This window comes from Falco rusticolus, chromosome 9, assembly GCF_015220075.1.
Source record: "Falco rusticolus isolate bFalRus1 chromosome 9, bFalRus1.pri, whole genome shotgun sequence".
NCBI lineage: Eukaryota > Metazoa > Chordata > Aves > Falconiformes > Falconidae > Falco > Falco rusticolus.
This window is the reverse complement of record NC_051195.1, coordinates 48,039,970-48,057,695: the sequence shown is the minus strand read 5'-3', so window position 1 is coordinate 48,057,695 and position 17,726 is coordinate 48,039,970. Positions and strand designations below refer to the sequence as shown.

Below are 17,726 nucleotides of genomic sequence, written 5' to 3'. Positions count from 1 at the left end.
GGCGGGGATGGCACTGATGGAAGGTGGTTTGAATCAGATGGCAGATGCCACTTGCCATCAGGCCATGCCTCGTTGCCTCCGGAAGGCCAGCAGAGCAGAAGGGCACAGGGCGTACGAGGTGTGGTGGGTCCCCTCCACCCTAGCTCCTGCCAGCACTGGGATGAGAAGGAGCCAGCAGGCTCCCGAAAGCCGGGATGCTATCCCTCTCCCGTTTGGTCCAGTGGAGGTGGGGAGCCAGCAGCCCTTGGTGCCAGCGCTGGAGGATGCTCAGAGCGCTCCCAGTGCCCTCCCTCCAGCACTGTGCATTTCCCAGGACCCCCATGATCTCCAAACGCAGCCCCAAAATTAGGGCACGAGGCAGGGTGTCCTGCCATGGGATCCCAGCACCCAGGAAGCGCCCAGGCCCCCTCGGGGAGGGGATGCTGGTGCCCAGCAGAGCAGGAGCCAGCTGAAAGCAGGGGTAGTTTGCAGTGGTGAGCAAGGTCCCAGGCAGACCAGGAGACTAGACCCAGCAGCTCTGCTGCTTACTGGGATTTAACACATATTTAAACCCTCTTACCTAAAAAATCTGGGTTCAGTAAGAGCTGAAAGGGAGGGACTTTCCAGGCGGTTTGCAAGGGCGCAGCCACCCCAGGCATTGCTGGCAGCAGCTCGGGGCGCCCAGGGGCGAGTGGGAAGAGATCAGACGCAGGATTAGGCTTTTCCAGAGCCGCTCTCTGCTTTGGCACAATGCTCTTTGTAAGGGTGCCTGGGGGACTGGAGAAGGGGGGTTTATGTTGGGTGGGAGGAGGAATAAAGCTCTGCTTGCCGGTAGGGACAGGAGCTGGTCCTTGGTGCAATGAACTGAGCGGGGAAGGGAGAGGAGCCAGGGAGTCTGGGCATCGCTGGGGAAGCAGAGCAGCGGTTCCTTGTCCCTGCTCGCTTGCTGAGCAGAGCTGTGTGCTCCGGAGCAGAAGTGCTGTGCCAAGGCAGGGGGCCGCTGCCTCCCCTTCTGCCTCCTCCCTGCCTGCATGTGCTGCTGGTTTCGCTCGACGGCTGCCAGCGGGGAGGGGAAGGCACGGGGCAGGCGCCGGGGTGGTGTGGGAACCCCAGGGTGCACATGGTCCTTCTGCTGAGGTTTCGGGCTGGTGGTGCAAGAGGAAACGAAGACTTCCCCCACGCCAGCCCAGGGCTGACTCAGCTGCGAGCGGGGCATCCTGCTGATGCACGGGGCTGGGGAGGGTGGTGGGACCCCCCACCCTCCTGGGCTGGGGCCAGGGCAGGGTGCAGCGCTTGCCCCGTCTTGCTCTGCCCATCGTCTCCCCCAGATGCTCTCGGGACGGAGTGGGGGGGTGACTCTGTGGGCTGCTGGAGCTGGGGGAAGTGGTAGCAAAAGGCTTATCTTCAGCAGGCAGCTGATGGCCTCTGCCCTCGCTCCGGTGTGGCAGCGGCCAGTGATGCAGCACGACAGGAGCCATAGCCACCAGCTGCACCTGGGAAACGGCTCCCTTTCCCAGGAAGGGGCGCTGGGAGGAATTGCTGGAGCCAGTGACCCATGGAGGATGTGCTGCAGCAGTGCCGGCAGCCCCCGTTCGCAGGGTAGCACAGAGGGAGGCTCTGTGCCTGGGCTCCCGCTCGCCCCTCGCCTCTCTGCCCTGTCGCAGCGTAACTGAAAAGCAGCTAAAGCCCAGGAGCATATCCCTTGGTGGCACCAGGTCCCGGCTGCTTTTGATTCATCAGCTGGCAGAGACAGGGCAGGAGAGGGAAGCAGATCCATCGCATTTCTCTAGGGTGGGTTTACCTTGCTGTGTTCTGTGGTTATTAGTCATCTGCCTGCCAAATATTCCCCACAAGCCTGGAGACTTTAAAGCCAGAGGAACGGCTGCTCTGCTCTAATTGACAGATCACAAGCCCTGGGACTTCCCTGAATTAATTTGTGACAAGTGCAATTGCTGAGTATCTCTATTAGGGTAGAGAAACACAACAAACAGGAGCACAAATCCTGTGTATCCAACCTGAAATTAGAAGCTGGCAGGGACGGAGGCTGTGTGACAGTCCCTGGCGGGCTGGTCCCCAGCAGGACAGCCGCAGCCATCCTGACTGGGGCTGCATCGGAGCTGAGCCAGCCTGGCACCCCCCAGCCTGGCACCCCCTCCACCCCCAGACCTCCTTGAACCTGCCCTGGGCCGGGCAGGGTTGCTGTGAGCTTGTTGCCTTTATCAGGATGGGTCGGTCTTACATCTTCATGCCTCAGTTTCCCTTTGGACGCAGGGGGATAACAGCCCTGCCCTGCTGCACAGAGCAGTGTGGGAATCAGCCTGGGAATCCTTTGCTCAATACCAGCGCGACGGGGCCATACCAGCACCCAGCTTCCACCCAGTTCTCTGCTTTCTCCACCAACTGCTGGGGACTGAGCGCACCGGGGAGGGAAGGAGAGGCGTGTGGAGAGGCTGCCGCAAGGCTGGAGGCTGCAGGGAAGCATCCCACCCAAGCCAGCTTGAGAAAGCCAGGCCCCATTGTGTCTGGGATCTGTTTCTTTGCTGTGAAGCTTTCCTTTGGAGACAGAATGCTGAAAGGGTATCTATAAATTGCAGAGCTAAGGCACGAGTGTCCTGGCCTTCATCATCCATGTAAGCACTCGCTCCCAGCCAGCAGCTCTCCCACAAACCATCACTGCAAATAATCCTGCTGCCAGCTCAAAGCTGCACCGGCTTTTACGCCAGGGCAGCGGATGAGCGCTTGTGCCTTTGGTCTCTGGACTCATGTGCCCAAATCCTCCTCTTGGTTCAGCTTTGTGGGTGGGTGTTCTAAGCAGTACTTGTCCCCATTGGAAGCCTGTCCTCTGCCTGGCCCTCCTGCCCCATGTCTGAGTGCACAGGCAAGCCCTGCTGCAGAGCTGGCTCGGCCCCGCACCAGTGTGCCCCCGTTCCCCGCTGAGCACTGTGCTTCTGTCTTGGCAGCTCAACTCGCCCATGAACTCGGTCAGCAGCACAGAAGACATTAAGCCACCCCTGGGGCTCAACGGAGTCCTCAAAGTGCCAGCACATCCCTCAGGAACGATGGCCTCCTTCACCAAGCACATATGTGCCATCTGCGGGGACAGATCTTCAGGTAAGGCTGGTGGCGAGGGTTTGCCTGGCTCCCTGCAGCACAGCGGGCGCAGGTGGGGACTCTCCATCAGGAGAGGAGCCCCCGTGCCCTCAGAGGAGGGGATGAAAAGTCCCTGAAGGACCAGTGTCCCCAGCCCGTCTGGTTTGGGGCAGGGTCTGAGCTGAGCTGGGAGACCCCAGGTCTGTGCTCAGCAGTGGTGTTATATCCTGAGCCCTGAGCTGCACAGCCCGTCTGAAAACAAGGCGTTAGTGAGCATCCCTCTCCCTACTCATCCTTTGATCCACAGTGGTATTGTCACTTAGTGCCAGATAAAAAGATGTGCTTCACATGGTGTCTTTCCACTGGGAGATAAAGAAGTGCTAATTCCCTTTATTCTCATGCTGTTTTAAAAGCTTTCTGCTCCAGAAGTGCTCTGGTTGACTAGTTTGTGAGGACCCTGGGGACATCTCCTGCACTTGTCAGGCTCCGGAGCTGCAAGAGGAGGGTGGGTGCGTGGTGCAGAGCAGGCTGGGTTGTGTGCCTGGTGTGAGGAGTCCGATGGGTCGCAGCGGGGACAGGGGAGCCCCCCTGTTTCACTGCTGCACTGCCTTGCCCCTGATGTATGGCTAAAGAATGGCAAGGGCTTTTCCTGGATATAAACCAGGTTGTAGCCCATGGAGGGCATTCTCATTTTATGGAAGTCAAGTCAAGGCAAAGCCACTGTGCTTTAGCTCCTGCTCACAGCTCCAAGAATCCTCTGCTTCCCCCAGACACAGCCGGGAGAGACCCTGGGAAGACCTGCTGGTCTTTGTGGTGAGGGAGAGCAAAGCAGGGAAGTGGGGGCACCTGGGACACTCAGTGGGTCCTTTTAACCTGGGTTGCATCCCCCCCACAGGTAAACATTACGGGGTTTACAGCTGCGAGGGCTGCAAAGGCTTCTTCAAGCGCACGGTGCGGAAAGACCTCACCTACACCTGCCGCGACAACAAGGACTGCTTGATCGACAAGCGCCAGCGCAACCGCTGCCAGTACTGCCGCTATCAGAAGTGTCTTGCGATGGGGATGAAGCGAGAAGGTAAGGCAGAGGGAGCCTGGCCCGCCTGAGCACCCACGGGTGCTGCCGGTACTTTTCGTTCATGAGGAGGCTCCAGCAGGGTCATGGTTGGCACCGTGGCAGCACCATGTGCACCAGAGCCAGCGTGAGCCTTGCCAAGGGCTGCCTGTGCCGAGGTGCCAAAAATGCACGTGTCTCTTTGATATTTTGCTTTTGCGCCACAGCCAGAGCCTCTAATGGGCTCAAAACCAGCACTGAGTCCCAGAGTGGTACCCAGATGATGGACGGTTGCACATTAGTAAATGAGCCAGCGCCCAGAGGCACTGAGCACAGCACTGGGGAGCTGGGGGTGGTGGGATGGGTGGGCAATGAAAGCAGGTGGTGCTCTCAAGGTCGTTTGCTGCCCTGGAATTTGTACTCCCTGTTTTGCACCGGCAGCCGCGTGTTGGGAGCAGCGATAACAAATACTGCGAGCTCTTCCCTTTCCCTGCAGAGCCCCATCAAACAGAGGTGCGAAAGCTGTCGGGGCTGAGTGCATTTCAGGTGACAAATGCTGCCACCTGGCCTGGCCCTTCTTTCTCTGCGCAGCACAGGATGTCACATCCTGGAGAAGTGGAGCTGATTAGGGGACGCTGGCAAGATAAAGATGACGTTTAATTTACTGGTTACTAATCAGTGTGCTGCCGGGGAGGTGAGAGACTCCTGTGTGCATCCCAGCTGCGTGCTGTTTGTAGTGTACGGCTTGCTCAGGAGGGGCAGGGAAATTCAGTGAATTATCATCCTTCTTGTCTAAGTCTGCTGCTCGGGCACCAGTGCTGAGCACTGGCTGCTCTAAGTAGTGTGCCCTAGCAGTAGCAATACTGGATTTTTCCTCACTGTGAAGAAGAAAGAAATTCAGTCTTCTGAAAGATATCTTTTCCCTTACTAGAATTTAAATTTAGGCTCTAAAACCTCCCTGGCAGTGCCTCTTGTAAATGCTTTTTTGAAATGCTAGCTGCATCTGTTTTAAACTGCTGGCAGAACAGGCTTTTACCAGACATGACGTGAAAATGACCCTGTGGTGCTGCTCAGTTCTCTGCTGCCTTCTCCCCTTACATCTTCAGAGCCACGCTCACCTCCCTGCCTGACCGATAAACCTGTCCCTCTGCTGAGTGGCTCTGGTTGCGTGAGCAGCGCTCCAGCCCGGTCTCTTTGAAGAGCACTTAGTCTTGTCTGGAGCATTGATTAAGTAGGGCAGCACCGAGTGTTGAGCAGACCCTGCCACGCTCAATTTACAGGTTACCTAAGGACCCACGACACGCAGACGCTTCAAAAATGTCAAAGCTGTCTCTGCTCAAGGTGTGGGGGAATTGCAGCAGGATCCCCTTGGCCCTGCAGAGCTGAACCCTCTGGTGCTCAAAAATGAAGCTGAACCCTTTGGTGATCAAAAATGAAGCTGTCCGTCCCACCAGACCTCTAGGCTTAAATGGAGAGACTGAGACATTCAGAAAATGCCTCTAAAGAAGAGTGGTGCGGTGCAGGCACGGTGTGTGAGGGGCTGGCATTGCCCTGGCTGCTTTGCAGATGGGCAGAGCCGTGGAGCATACTGGATCCAGCGGGAGATGTGCGGCAGGAGGGAGGAGGAGGAGGGAAGTCTGATCTCCTGCTGGGGGAGACTCTGGTGACTAAAAAGAAGCCAAGAAGTCTCCTGTGTGTTCAGCAGCAGCGCTTGCTTCTCAGGGGAGCAGTGCAGGTGTCGGTGATGCGGAGCATCCCATTACACTGGCATTGCCTCGTGCTGGTGGCTGGAGACCCGTTTTCCTCCCAGACCCCTAAAACATCTCAGCCAGCCTCTGTAGGGAAGGGAACACCAGCAGCAATGCTTTAACGCCATAGCCTGCCCTGACACCCTGCCATCGGGTACCTGCATCGTGCCTACCGTTAACGGTGATTGCACGGGCAGCACCGCTAAAATTATAGGTCCATTAATTAATTTCTAAATGGTGGTGGAATTCCCCAGGGAGCGCGTACGGTATGAGGACTCTATTAATTCATCTTGATTAACATTATCACAATGAATACCAAATGAATTCATAACAGATCAGCCAATTATTTAAAAGTGTGACAGATGGGATCTTTGTAACTCTAGAAGTGCACTCAGGCGATGCTGGCTGATCTTCTGATGCTGGCGCTGCATGAGGACAGCTTTGGAGAAGGGCAGAAAGCCAGCACGTTGGCCATCAGTAGATGTTTGCGGTATAGTCCCCATGTAGGGAAAGCTGGAGTGACTCCCCCAGTCCCCAAGTGCTCTCTTGTTATAAACCTAAAAATTCACAGTGTCTCATGGCAGGTTTGGGGATGTCCTCATGTTGCCCTAGACCTGAAAGTGGGAAGTTGGATCTTGCTGAGCTTTGGTTTTGAGCAGTTCTTGAGTTTCATGTGTGATAGATTTGTCAGAAAAAGGTCTCCTTCCCATTGCATCCATCCCAGCTCGCTGCTGCTGCCCATCCAGTTTGCCAGCCAGGAGCGAACTGCCATACCAGTCCCACTGCCTCCCCATCACCTCTGTCTTGGGGAACAGTTTTGGGCTAAATCCTGCACTGCTAATTACTATTGCCTAACTACTCACAACATAGCTGGCTTTTTCTCCTCTAGTGTAAATGCCTAGTGTTGCATCTTTCAAGTAACAGAGCTGGGGTAATGGGCCTCAGTTCCCTAAAAAATATCTTGCTCTGGAGACCTAATTTATAGCTACATAAAGGCATGGCAGATTCCTGCTAAAGAAGTCTCTCTCCTGTAGCCCAAAGGTATGTGTATGTCATGGAAATACAGTAAACCTCTCTAAACGAAATACTAACTCTGGTGAGAGAGTAACTGTTAAAGGCATCCTGCATGGTGCTGAGCAGTGCTGCGACCTGCAGAGCGAAGCTGAGAAGAAGAGGGGTGAGGGCCACATTCATCCCCCAAACCCTGTGCTAGAAGGGTAAAAGGAAAGGCTCTTTTACCTAGCTAAGGAATTGGCTTAAAGGAGTAAAATCAACAGGACCTCGTGGGCAGCTGGTGGAGCTCTGGAGGGGTTTGATCCTGACACCTGGGGCATCTCCAGGTGAACGTGCCAAGAGCAGAGCCGGAGGGATGGACCTTGACCGTGTGCTCCAGGAAGGAGCCTGGCCAGGGCAGGCGAGGCAGGGTACCGGGGCGGCGAGAGGCAGAGGGTGGCCGTGGGGTGCTGCTGGAAGGGCCGTGAGACTTGGCTTAAAGGGGTGAAAGCCTGTGGAAACGGAGGATTCCTTCTGGGGCGTGCATCTCTTCTTGCTGCTCCCTGCTACAAGCATTTAAGATAGATCCTGACACTGTTCCCGGTGAGTGAGCCTCACGGACTCTGAGGTACTGCAGCTATAATAAATAAGCAACTGGGAACATTTTTCCCCTGTGAATTACTGCCAGCTGTGCGAGGCTTTGGTTTTTGTACTCTGTCTCCCACTAAATACCGGATAGTCAACAAAATTAAGATTACCATCAGGGACCTTGACGAATGCAGGGATTATTATTGTGGGGGTGGCTGTTTGCATCCAGAAGCAAAACTTTTCTCTGCTTGATCTGTTACTCATTAGGGTCTAAGGTGTCCGTATATCAGCAGCCTTACATTTTAAAGGGAAAAAGTGGAAATTGCCTGTGAGTTAGGGAGGCGGAGGTCTTGTGAAGAGGTGGGAATAAACACTGAGGGTCTTGGGATGAAGCCGTCGTGCATGCAGTGCTGTTGGCTGGGGTTAATTTCAGAGGTGAAGGGGGTCATCGGAGAGTACAGACTCTGTGGCCTGGCGTTGCAGTGCGCCGCTCTCTCGTGTGACGAGGTCCCGGCCCCACCATTGCTGGCGACGCCGCCGGATCGCACAGCGAGCAGGAAATACCAGTGCAGAGCCCTTTCTCATGCTCCTGCCGGCCGCCCTTGGACGGCTCACAAGGAGCAGACGTTGGGAACCGGCACAGCCCGGCCCCGCTCCATCTCCCGTCTCTCCTTCCCCCAGCGCTGCCTCCGGATGCGAGCGGCTCCTCACGTGAGCCAGACTGTCTCCGCAGGACCTGCTGGGCTGCCCAGTTTGGTAACTGGGCTTCCACTTGCTGAGTTGGAGGGTGCAGCCCGAGCATGCTGTGGGGCACTGACGGCAGCGTTTGGTGCCAACTAGGTAAAATGGATGTTGAGCATCTCGGCCGGGAAGCCTGTAGTCCATCTGGAGGCCAGAAGGCTGTCCTCCCCCAGCGGCTGCAGCTTGGGCTGTATAAATGACTCCCAAGATCATTCCTAAATCCAGGTGCAGATGCCGTAATGGCTGTGGCCAGGGCACGGCATGGCTGCAGCTTGCTTCTGTCAGCTGCCCTGACACGGTCCAGGGCCATGCTTTGAGGATTCAGGACATCTTCTGTCCAGTTGCGTGCCTGATCTCTTAACATCAAGGCTTGGTTAAACTTCACAGCCTGAAATAGTTCTTCCTCTTCCCCTGTGTTTGTGGGTTGGTTTTCCCGCTCTCGCTTGCACCGCTGAGGGATCTGACTTGCAGCATCGCAGGGAGCGACTCAAGTCTGCAGCTTGGGAGACCTCCACGTGTCCCTGGGGAGCTGCTCAGAGACATCACTTGGTCGAGAGGGACTGAAGTTTCCCCTTGTTTTAACCCAGAGTGACTCAGAGCTCAGCTCCTGCACTAGCACAGCAGTCACCGAGCTGTGCCTGATCTCCCTGCCGTGTGCATCCCACCTGCACCCCCAGAGCTGGAGCCATCTCGGCTCTCAGAGCATCTCTTGGGACCAACAGGAGTCTGGGGAGAATGACCACGAATTCAGGTCTCCAACCCACTGTCTGAGTGAACATGAAACCAGGAAAGTAGCCATACCCTAGTAAAGTAAAGTAAAGGCAGAGTTCAAGAGCACAGTTATTTTTAGTAATAATTTTGGAATGGAAAATGTCTTTTGGCTTAATGAGCTTGTTTCTTATATCCTTTTAAAGTGCTGCTCTTTAAACCAGCTGGTTAAATGATGGTGGGTTTGTTTGTTGTTTTTAAGGATGCTGTTAGGTTGAGAAAAAGGGTTTGGTTTCTGATTTTCTCACTGCTTGAGCAATGTTGCTGTTTGCTTACACTTTGCAGCATCTGGCTTTTGAGAGTGAAGTGAGCTAGCGATTTTTGCTGTTGTTTTCCAGAGCCATTCCTCATACGGACTGATGGCGTACAAAGGTTTCAGTCCACATTTTAATACTCCGAAGTCAGATTTTTTTAGCATCACAGCAGTATTTTGCCCGTCTTATAAAAATGCAGTGTTCACTTGAAAATGTTGGAGAAACTACCACTGTTTATTCCTTGTATCTCAGCTTTTGAGGTTGTTTATAGTAGTAGAAAGCTGCATCTTTGGGAAAAAAAAAAAGGAGATACACAAAAGCAAAGCAGAGGAAACATTCTGAATTAGTTTCCTCAGCTATCGTGGCATTTTTGATATAAACAGGTACCTCAGGCATAAGCGCTTCAAGATGCTGAAGATAGCTTCATAAAAAGGCAGCAAAGCCTAATAAATTCCACCGCTGGTGAAACGGAAATCCCCAGTAACCCTCCACCCAGCACTTCATAAATAAGGCAGCCACCCACTTGTAGGCTCCGAGGAGACTGAGCAGGTTTGGGTCTTGGAGGCCACCAGAGCCTCCGGGTGCTCTGGGAAGACGGTGTGCCCTGGCGATGCAGGGGCATGTCCCCAGAACGCATCCAGGTTGGGGCGGTCTGGAAAGCATCATCACCCGTTTGCTTTGTGGATCCCTGTGTGTCCTGGGGAATGGCAAGGAGCAAAAGGGATGATCAGAGCATGCTAAGAATGGGAGAGCCAAGGCTAAAAAGTGAATCTTCTGTTAGCCCATGCCTTTCACACTGCCGGAGAACCAGGCTGGGCATCGGTGGCTGCGCCCATACCCAGGAACTCCAGGCGCTGGATCTGTCCTCCAGAGAAAACCCCATTCAGTCCATTTTTGGTGGGAGCAAATTATCCTTCCCCCCTCCTCCCCCATGAAAAGAAACAAACCTCAGCCAGTCATCCACGCTATTGTTCCTGGAAGGATGGATTTTGTTTCAGAAACAAGCGCTCATCTGTATGAACGCTGGGTAAGTGGTAATTAGGAGCCGCCGTAGCCTCCATGTCTCTCCCAGCAAACAAACAAGCCTGCGATGCTCTAACCCATGGTGGCTCTCACAAACGCCTCTGCCTCCGTGGAAAATCCTGTCCCCTTTGTGCCTCTTCCACCCCTCGTTAACATTCCTCCGGCACAAAAGCACGGTGCCCACTGAGCGTGGCAGTGCCTGTGCCGCGGCGTGGGGGACCCAGCCATCAGTGCCCACGTTGCATCTATGACCAGGCTTTAAAAACAGAGCGTGCACTTGAAATATTTTTTTTTCCTTTCCTTTTTTTAAATCTAGTTAGTCTGCCGATCGCAGCAGCAGGTTTCTCTCCAGAGCCCAAGGCTTAAAAAGGAAAGAATGTTACCAGAGGACTGGGATTCTGGGCTGTTCACATGGCTCAAAGAGCACCAAAGGACTTGGTGACGTGCATCACGAGGCTTGCGGTGAAGCGGCAGGAGTTGGGGATGCTGCAGTGGCGTCTCAGCAGCGTCCTCCAAGTCCTCCCCAGCACCTCAGTGAGCACCTTGTTCTCCAGCACTGGAAAGCTTATGACTCCATGGTGGCCTCCTGCACCGGTTGGTTTGGGCGCCGGAGCTAGGTCGGTTGCTCACTTCGCAGTGGACTCATACCTGCTTATTTCACCACGAGCAAAGGCAAGGTGTGCAGTGTTGGTGCACACACCGGCAGAGGATGGATCTGACATTTTTGCACATCAGCCCGTTGGACCCAGGCAGCAGAGGTTCATCTGCAATCCATGGGATGAGACATTTTGGTTCTTAAAGAGAGGTCACTGAGAAGTGATCTTGACACATGGGGCTCCGTATCTTCCTGTACAATGGCCTCGGGAAGTGCAGATGGGCTGGAGAAGCTCAAGATGAAAAATGACAGCAACGGCCTCAGGCAAGTACAGGCCAAATCAAGCAGGATAACACGAGAGCCTCTTCGTCAGGTGCCATGGAAAACACAGGCTTCTGTCCTTGGCTCGGCTGAGACATAGCTGGAGGAGGTGGGGCTGCCTCTCGGAGCTCTTTGACTGCAACATCTTTTTTTCTCCTCAAGTTGATTGCAAGGTTTAAATGCTTCCCTTATGTTAAGGAAATCAGACTAGAAAACTTGTCAACCGTACGAGTCTCCTTGAAGAAAAATAAAAGCATTGGCACAGCCATCAAGCTATCAACACGAGGAGAGAGCGGGGAAGCTCATCCCTGGAAACACGGCGTGGCAGACAGGGCTGGTGTAATGACAGCTTGGGACTGCTTTGCCTCGCAGGAGACTGATTTCTGGGTTGCAGCAAGCAATGTGCCTGGCTCACCTCCTGCATTTAAGATGAATAGACCCACACCATTGATCAAATGCAGTGCCACGCTCATGACCAGAAAAAGTAGCATCACTGGGAACAGCACAGTCCTAAGAGTGAATCTCGTCCAACAGCCTGCGCGGTGAGGTGGAAGGACAAGGACATGGGCTCCTCTCGATGGCTTCCCCGCATCCATCCGAGAGAAGCCTGGTTGCTTGTCCAGACAAGCCCGTTTGCTGAGGCAGTGATTGAGTGCGATGGGAGACGCTGGTCTTGCAGAGTCCTCGCCAGCCCTTCCCTCCGCCTGGTGAGCGGCAGCTCAGCCCACAGCAGCGGGGAGGCGTTCTCCAGCCCTTTACTTCATTATCACCATCTTATTGTAGTGAGAGCAAGACAGCCCAGCTGAGGTTTGGAAAGGTCCTTGCAGGTCATGCCGTCAAGTGCCTTGTTATCACAGCGCCCCGTAGTTTATTCCTCTTCCCAAGGTCCTCTTGAGCAGAAGCTTAGCCACCCCACTGCACAGAAGGGCACGGTGCAGAGGGGGCATCGATGGTGGGCAGGAGACGCGAGCCAGCAGCAGAAACAGGTCCCCTGGACTGCCACTCTGTGTCCTGTCCTTGCTAGTCCTGCGAAGCATTGCATGTGAGGCAGGAGGGAGAAGCATTCTGTGGCCTCCCTAGAGCTGGGAATATTTATTTTTTCTTAAATATACATTGTGCCACAAGGGAGAATTTGGTTGGAGGAGCCAGTTGCAGAACCCCTCTGTTTTTTCATATTTACAGCTTACATGAAAGGAAGAGAAAAATCCAGTAGAAGCAACAAAACCCAAATGAAATAATGATCTTTGTCTCTAAATTTTACTGTGTTACAGGGATGGAGCACCATCCATCCCGGCGCACAGGACTTCTGGGAAGCCGAGAAGAACAAGGTATTCCCGTTTCAATCTTACCAGACAAGCTGCCATGCAGCTACCACGTTTGTATTTCTCTTTTTTTTTAGGAGATAAATAAAAAACAAAGCCACAAAGAAACCCAGCTTCCAGACCCAATCCATTTGAAAAATGTATTTTTGTTCTCTCCGCTATGGTTTATTGGACTAGTCCCCAGTGGGAGTGGGGAGTGGAGATAAGGTTGTAGGTCTTTATGGTGAGGGGGTCTCCTCACTGCTGAAGATTTTCCTTCACATGAACATCCCATATTGCATGATTTTTTTATTTACTTGTAAAGCTGATCTGCTCGAATGCTTGCTCCTTCTTTCCTTTCCCCAACCCCACCTGCTGTTTCTTCCTACATCTCAAGAAACATAGTCCCCATGCTTTTCTGAAACAGCGATGTGTCCCTCAGCGTCTCTACTAAGGAGCACCGGCGGGTCAGCTCCTCAGCAGGTCTGGGGAAATACCGAGGGCAGTAAATTGCCAACATCTACCACTGGGCTTATGCCAGTGGAGATCAGAGACCTGGAGGACTCTGCTATGAAGCCGTATGACTGGCAGCTCTTAGACGCTTTTGCTTGCTCCTTGCACCTTGGATGCCCTCTCAGTTCTGCCGAGCTTTTGAAGCACGGGTGGCAAGGGTGGCCGCATCTGCAGGGAAGCCCAGTTCTTGGAACCCACTGAATACAAGAAATGCTGACTGCAAATCCCTGTGCCTTTCAGGACAACGTGTTGGGCTTGCCTCCCCTGGAGCTGTGTGATGCTTCAGGGTGAACCTGAAACTGGGGAAGTGGAGACTTGAAACAGTGGAGATTTGAAACGAATTCAACCTCAGGATCCTGGACTGGGATCACTTTGGGAGTGCCACGCCTGGAAGAACGAGGTGACAGTAAGATGACCATCGGAGGGGAGTTCATGTGTGCACTGGCAGCTGTGCCCCAAGGGCAGGCACAGAGCTGTTGCAGGAGCGAACCTGTTGCTCACCCGAAGAGTGAAGCTGTTCCCACTTCATTCCTTGAACTGCCCGTAGGGAGGGAAAATAGCATCTACAACTGAGCCAGCATCTAGAGGAGTCGCTGCCTCGCAGGCATCCCTGAAAGCTACATCCAACAGCCAGGGCTGGGCTGGTGTCCTGCGTCTTTTCCAAGTGAGGAACAGGTCAGGCTCATAAACACCTGGTAACACGGGTCCTGTGAGCAAGCAGCGACTGACCTTCATGCGGTACAGCCACCTCATCCCGCAGATGCACACCTCGGCGAAGACCTGCGCACGAAGCAGCTTCTTAGGGGGAAGGGAGGATAACAATGTCCCTGAGCACAGCGTTAGGAAATGGTCGCTGCTTTCCTTTCCAGGGACAGGGGATGGATGGAGGTCCATCTGCAGGATCCAAGCTGCAGGGGGGTTCATAGGGTGACGCCAGCCTTGTCCTGGCTTTGAAGAGGGTTGTCTGGTCTTGGAAAACAGGGGTAGCAAAGCAGGTAGTGCTCTGCCTGGCAAGGGCTTGGTTTATCTTTGGACCTGGACATACTCTGTGAGAATACGCCATCTGCTCTGCCTGGTGTGTCATTGCTGCCGGCGGCCAGCTGGGCAGGGGCGAGTGTCAAGGGTTTTTGTGGGGCTGAGCAGGCTGGGATGAGTCAGCTGTCCGCTGACCGGCTCTGCAGCGAGCAGCAGCACCAACTTGCTGGTGTAGCAGCTCAAAGCACAGATGAATAGAAATAACTACTTACGTGTATAATCTCTTTCCATCTGTCTCTTCCATCTATCGTTTATATCCCCTAGATTCAGCCTAATCACTAGCCAATGCTGTCGTGATGACCTGTAAGATTCGCTCTCCTATAACCCTTCAAGTGTATCTGATTTTTTACCCCCAAGAATGTGGCTGTTGGTTTTGATGAGGTTGAGATTTGCAGATATAAGGCTTTAAGTAGCCACTATCTCCCCAGACCTCTGCAGGGCTTTCCCACAAATCCCAGTGTCCAGCGAAGTCACTGGTGGCTGAGCAAGAGGATGTTTTTTGGACTAACACTCCTTCCCGGTGGAGCAGTGGAGGTGGTCGATCTCGGAGCAAGGAACCACGCTTTGCACCTTTATCCTTGAGATCTGCTGCGAGTGTGCATCAGGTCTTTGGCATTTAAGTCATTTTATAAAATCCCATTTGTTGAGGGTTGCCTTTCTCTTAGGCTTTTCTGTTATTTAGTAGGTGTTTTATCTCTTCTAATGTGCCCAAAGGAGTTTTTGGTGCATCTGTGCTGTTGAAGAAGGGTTGGCATTAAGCAAAAATTTCTAGGCTTTTGATGATTGAGAAAGCAGGAGTAGGGGTGGGGGGAGAAATCTGAGGAGGATTTCATGTTGGCCTGAAAAAGTGAAGAATCCCTGCCAGACAGGAGCCAGATGGACAAAAGCCACGACACAAATCTGAGCTTTCGACAGTGGCAGCCCACCTGGCTCCGGCAGACGAGCAGCAAACGTTGCATGGGCCTCGGGAGCCTCCGCAGCCCATAAACTTAAGAGCAGTTTGCAAAAAATAACCTCTTGCTTTGTGCGTAACAGCTTTCACATGGAAGGAGCCTGAGCGCTGCTGACGTGCAGCAAACAGCAGCGCTGCCCCGGGGGCCACGGCGGGAGGAGGGCGAGCAGTGGAAACTGGCCCCAGGCTTTCGCGTGCTGGGGTGGAGCTGGGTTAATGGGATCAATGTCCATATAGGTCTCTTTGAGCATGTGTCTTAATTTCCTGGGTTTTAAGAAGTAAGGTTTATATTCTAGGTTTTATTCTTGCTCTTGGCGGAGAGCTGGTCCCGTTGATTGCCTAAAGAGCCTTATTGTGTTACGGACAGCTCTGATTTCCCTAGAACAATACCTGTGCCCCTGCTGCTTTTTCTTAACGTCGCATAACCAGCTTCAAATTCGGTGGAGAGGTAAAGCGTTAGGATAATTGTCAATAAATAGCAGGCCTTTTACATTACTGAATGCTTCATTCAGTTCTCAACAAAGAGCTGGATAAGTTCAGGGACTTGTCTGTCATGACCAGCGATGGGAACTCCTGTTGCTTGGGCTGTTCTCAACTCGTTTGAGCTAAAATGCGCTGTGGGAAACAACGGTGTGTGGAAAAGCGTGTGATTTCGGGTATGTGACGTGATGATTGAGAAGGAGATGGTTACCGATGTAACTGTCTGCATAAAGCTACTTTCCAGGTTTAGGGAAAGTGTGTGTGCCGGTTTCAAAGGGAGACCATTAATAATAATGCTATTAGCATCTAATAAGTGTTTTTCATCTATGTACTGCTCAGACATTAACTCATCAGCATGTGACATGCTTCTGGCAAGATTACTCCTACCACACAGGATTTGGGACAGGTCTCTCCTGTCTGTTTAGAAACTGCTGAGAGACAAAGACAGGATGGTGGTTTGCATAGAGTGCCTGCCAGCAGATCCCTGCTCCCAGCGCCTGTCCCACAGTAGCACTGACCTGCCACGGAGCCTCGCGGTGGCCATTGGCGTCACTGCTGAACCAGGGAGTTAGATGCATGACGTGACCTCCACAGAAGTTCAGCACTAACAGGCTCAGAACGTAGCTGAACTCTGGACTTAGGCTTTAAACTGGCTGATTTCTCTTTTCTTTAGGATTCTCTTATGCCATCACTTCACCCGTCTGTTTTCCTCTCCCGCGGTGACTTGCCGTGTGGCTTCCTTGGCTTTTCATCATTTGCCTTCAACCTTTTTGTTTCTGAGACCTCTCCCTCTGCAGAGAGGAGAGTTTCCCAGCAGAGGAGCGGGAGCCTCCCTCGCCGTGCTCCCAGGGGAGCACACACACAGCAGCTCCCCCAAACCTCACCCCCCCTCGGACTGTCCAAGCCTGAGACCCACTGACCACACTGGTGGAAAGGTCAGGTGGGAGAACAAGACATCAGATGTCTGTGTGATCCTATAGGTCTGAGGATGCTTTAGGTTGTTGTGGCTAAGGAGCACCTGTAGCTCCATGGAGCTTCAGGGTCCCAGCTCAGCCGGTGACACCATGGCTGGGAGCCTTAGTCTGACACTGTCCCTTCTCTGTCCACGTCCAGCTGTCCAGGAGGAGAGGCAGCGAGGGAAGGACCGCAATGAGAACGAGGTGGAATCAACAAGTAGCGCCAACGAGGACATGCCTGTGGAGAAGATCTTGGAAGCTGAACTTGCGGTGGAGCCAAAGACAGAGACATACATTGAAGCAAATATGGGCTTGACGCCGAGCTCGGTAAGGCAGCACTCCCCTTGGCCCCGACCCCATCCCAGGCACTCGGGACAGAAGGGGTGGTGGTGGGGCACCAGGATTGCCCTGGCACAAATACACCGGTGAGCCTAGGTCAGAGAGGGGTTATCTTAGCGGGAAAGAAACAGAGCTCAGATACGCAGCTTAGGTCTGCTGTAGGCACCGTGGGGGAGCTTAGATGAAAACCTGAGGAAAGCAAACCCCGTGCCCCTGCACAGCCACCAGCATTGGTACTTGCTGCCTCACAGCCATAGGGAAGGAACAGACACTGTAAGGCACAGATTAGAAGGGCTTACAGAGAAGACTTACTTTAGTTAACAGCCCTTAGTTCTAAAATGCAGGAAGACGCTCCATGCTCTGAAGAGCTCAGAGTCCAGTCAAGCCAATAAAGAGACCTGCGTGGCTGAAGTGCGAAGAGATAAGAGCTGTAAAATCAGGGTGTGACTTTTCAGATGAAAAATTATACAGCTGCTTGGCTCTAAGAAGAGAAAACCTGGGGAAGCTTGCTGAGAAGTTTGCCTTCGAGTTCCTTTCCCCTTTGGAAGCTTGCATTATAACAGGGCCCGCTTGAAGCATCAGGGCTTTAACAGGACTTTGTGTAAACAAGAGATAGCTGACAGGGAAGTAGAAGAGCCAGGAGCTGTAATGAGCAAAGCAGCTGCCTCCAGATGTGGGAGCCAGCCTATCCTCTGAAATTCTGTTTCTAGCATAGACCCAATGCAAAGCCCTCATAAAGGGCCCTGTGGCAGAGAAGGTACTTGCTGCCCAGTCCAGGCAGCATAGGATGCCGTTTCCTTTCCTCAATAGCCAGCACCCGTTCCCGCGAAAGTACTGGGAATAGAGGAATGCCTCTAAAAGGTAGGGCTGCAGTTGAGGCAACTAATAGAGCGGTAGGGTCAGGAGTGGGGCTAATTACCCCTACGCCTGGCTATACCAGGAGACCTCTGGGGTACTGAGGGACTGGGAAGCCTCAAAGCAAAGAGATGGAGAGAGAGA

General features: G+C 53.3%; 1 protein-coding gene across 6 annotated transcripts in view; it reads left to right on the top strand.

Moving 5' to 3' along the window:
• RXRA (retinoid X receptor alpha) overlaps positions 1 to 17,726 on the top strand; it is a 118,615-nt gene that overhangs the window by 79,917 nt on the left and 20,972 nt on the right. For 5 of the 6 annotated variants that reach the window (XM_037399377.1, XM_037399376.1, XM_037399378.1 and 2 more), the window contains exons 3-6: positions 2,940 to 3,090; positions 3,965 to 4,144; positions 12,423 to 12,479; positions 16,546 to 16,715. In XM_037399377.1, the coding sequence (XP_037255274.1) occupies positions 2,940 to 3,090; positions 3,965 to 4,144; positions 12,423 to 12,479; positions 16,546 to 16,715 (558 nt within the window). The remainder of the gene's footprint in view (positions 1 to 2,939; positions 3,091 to 3,964; positions 4,145 to 12,422; positions 12,480 to 16,545; positions 16,716 to 17,726) is intronic. The other variant, XM_037399379.1, reaches the window with a different exon arrangement.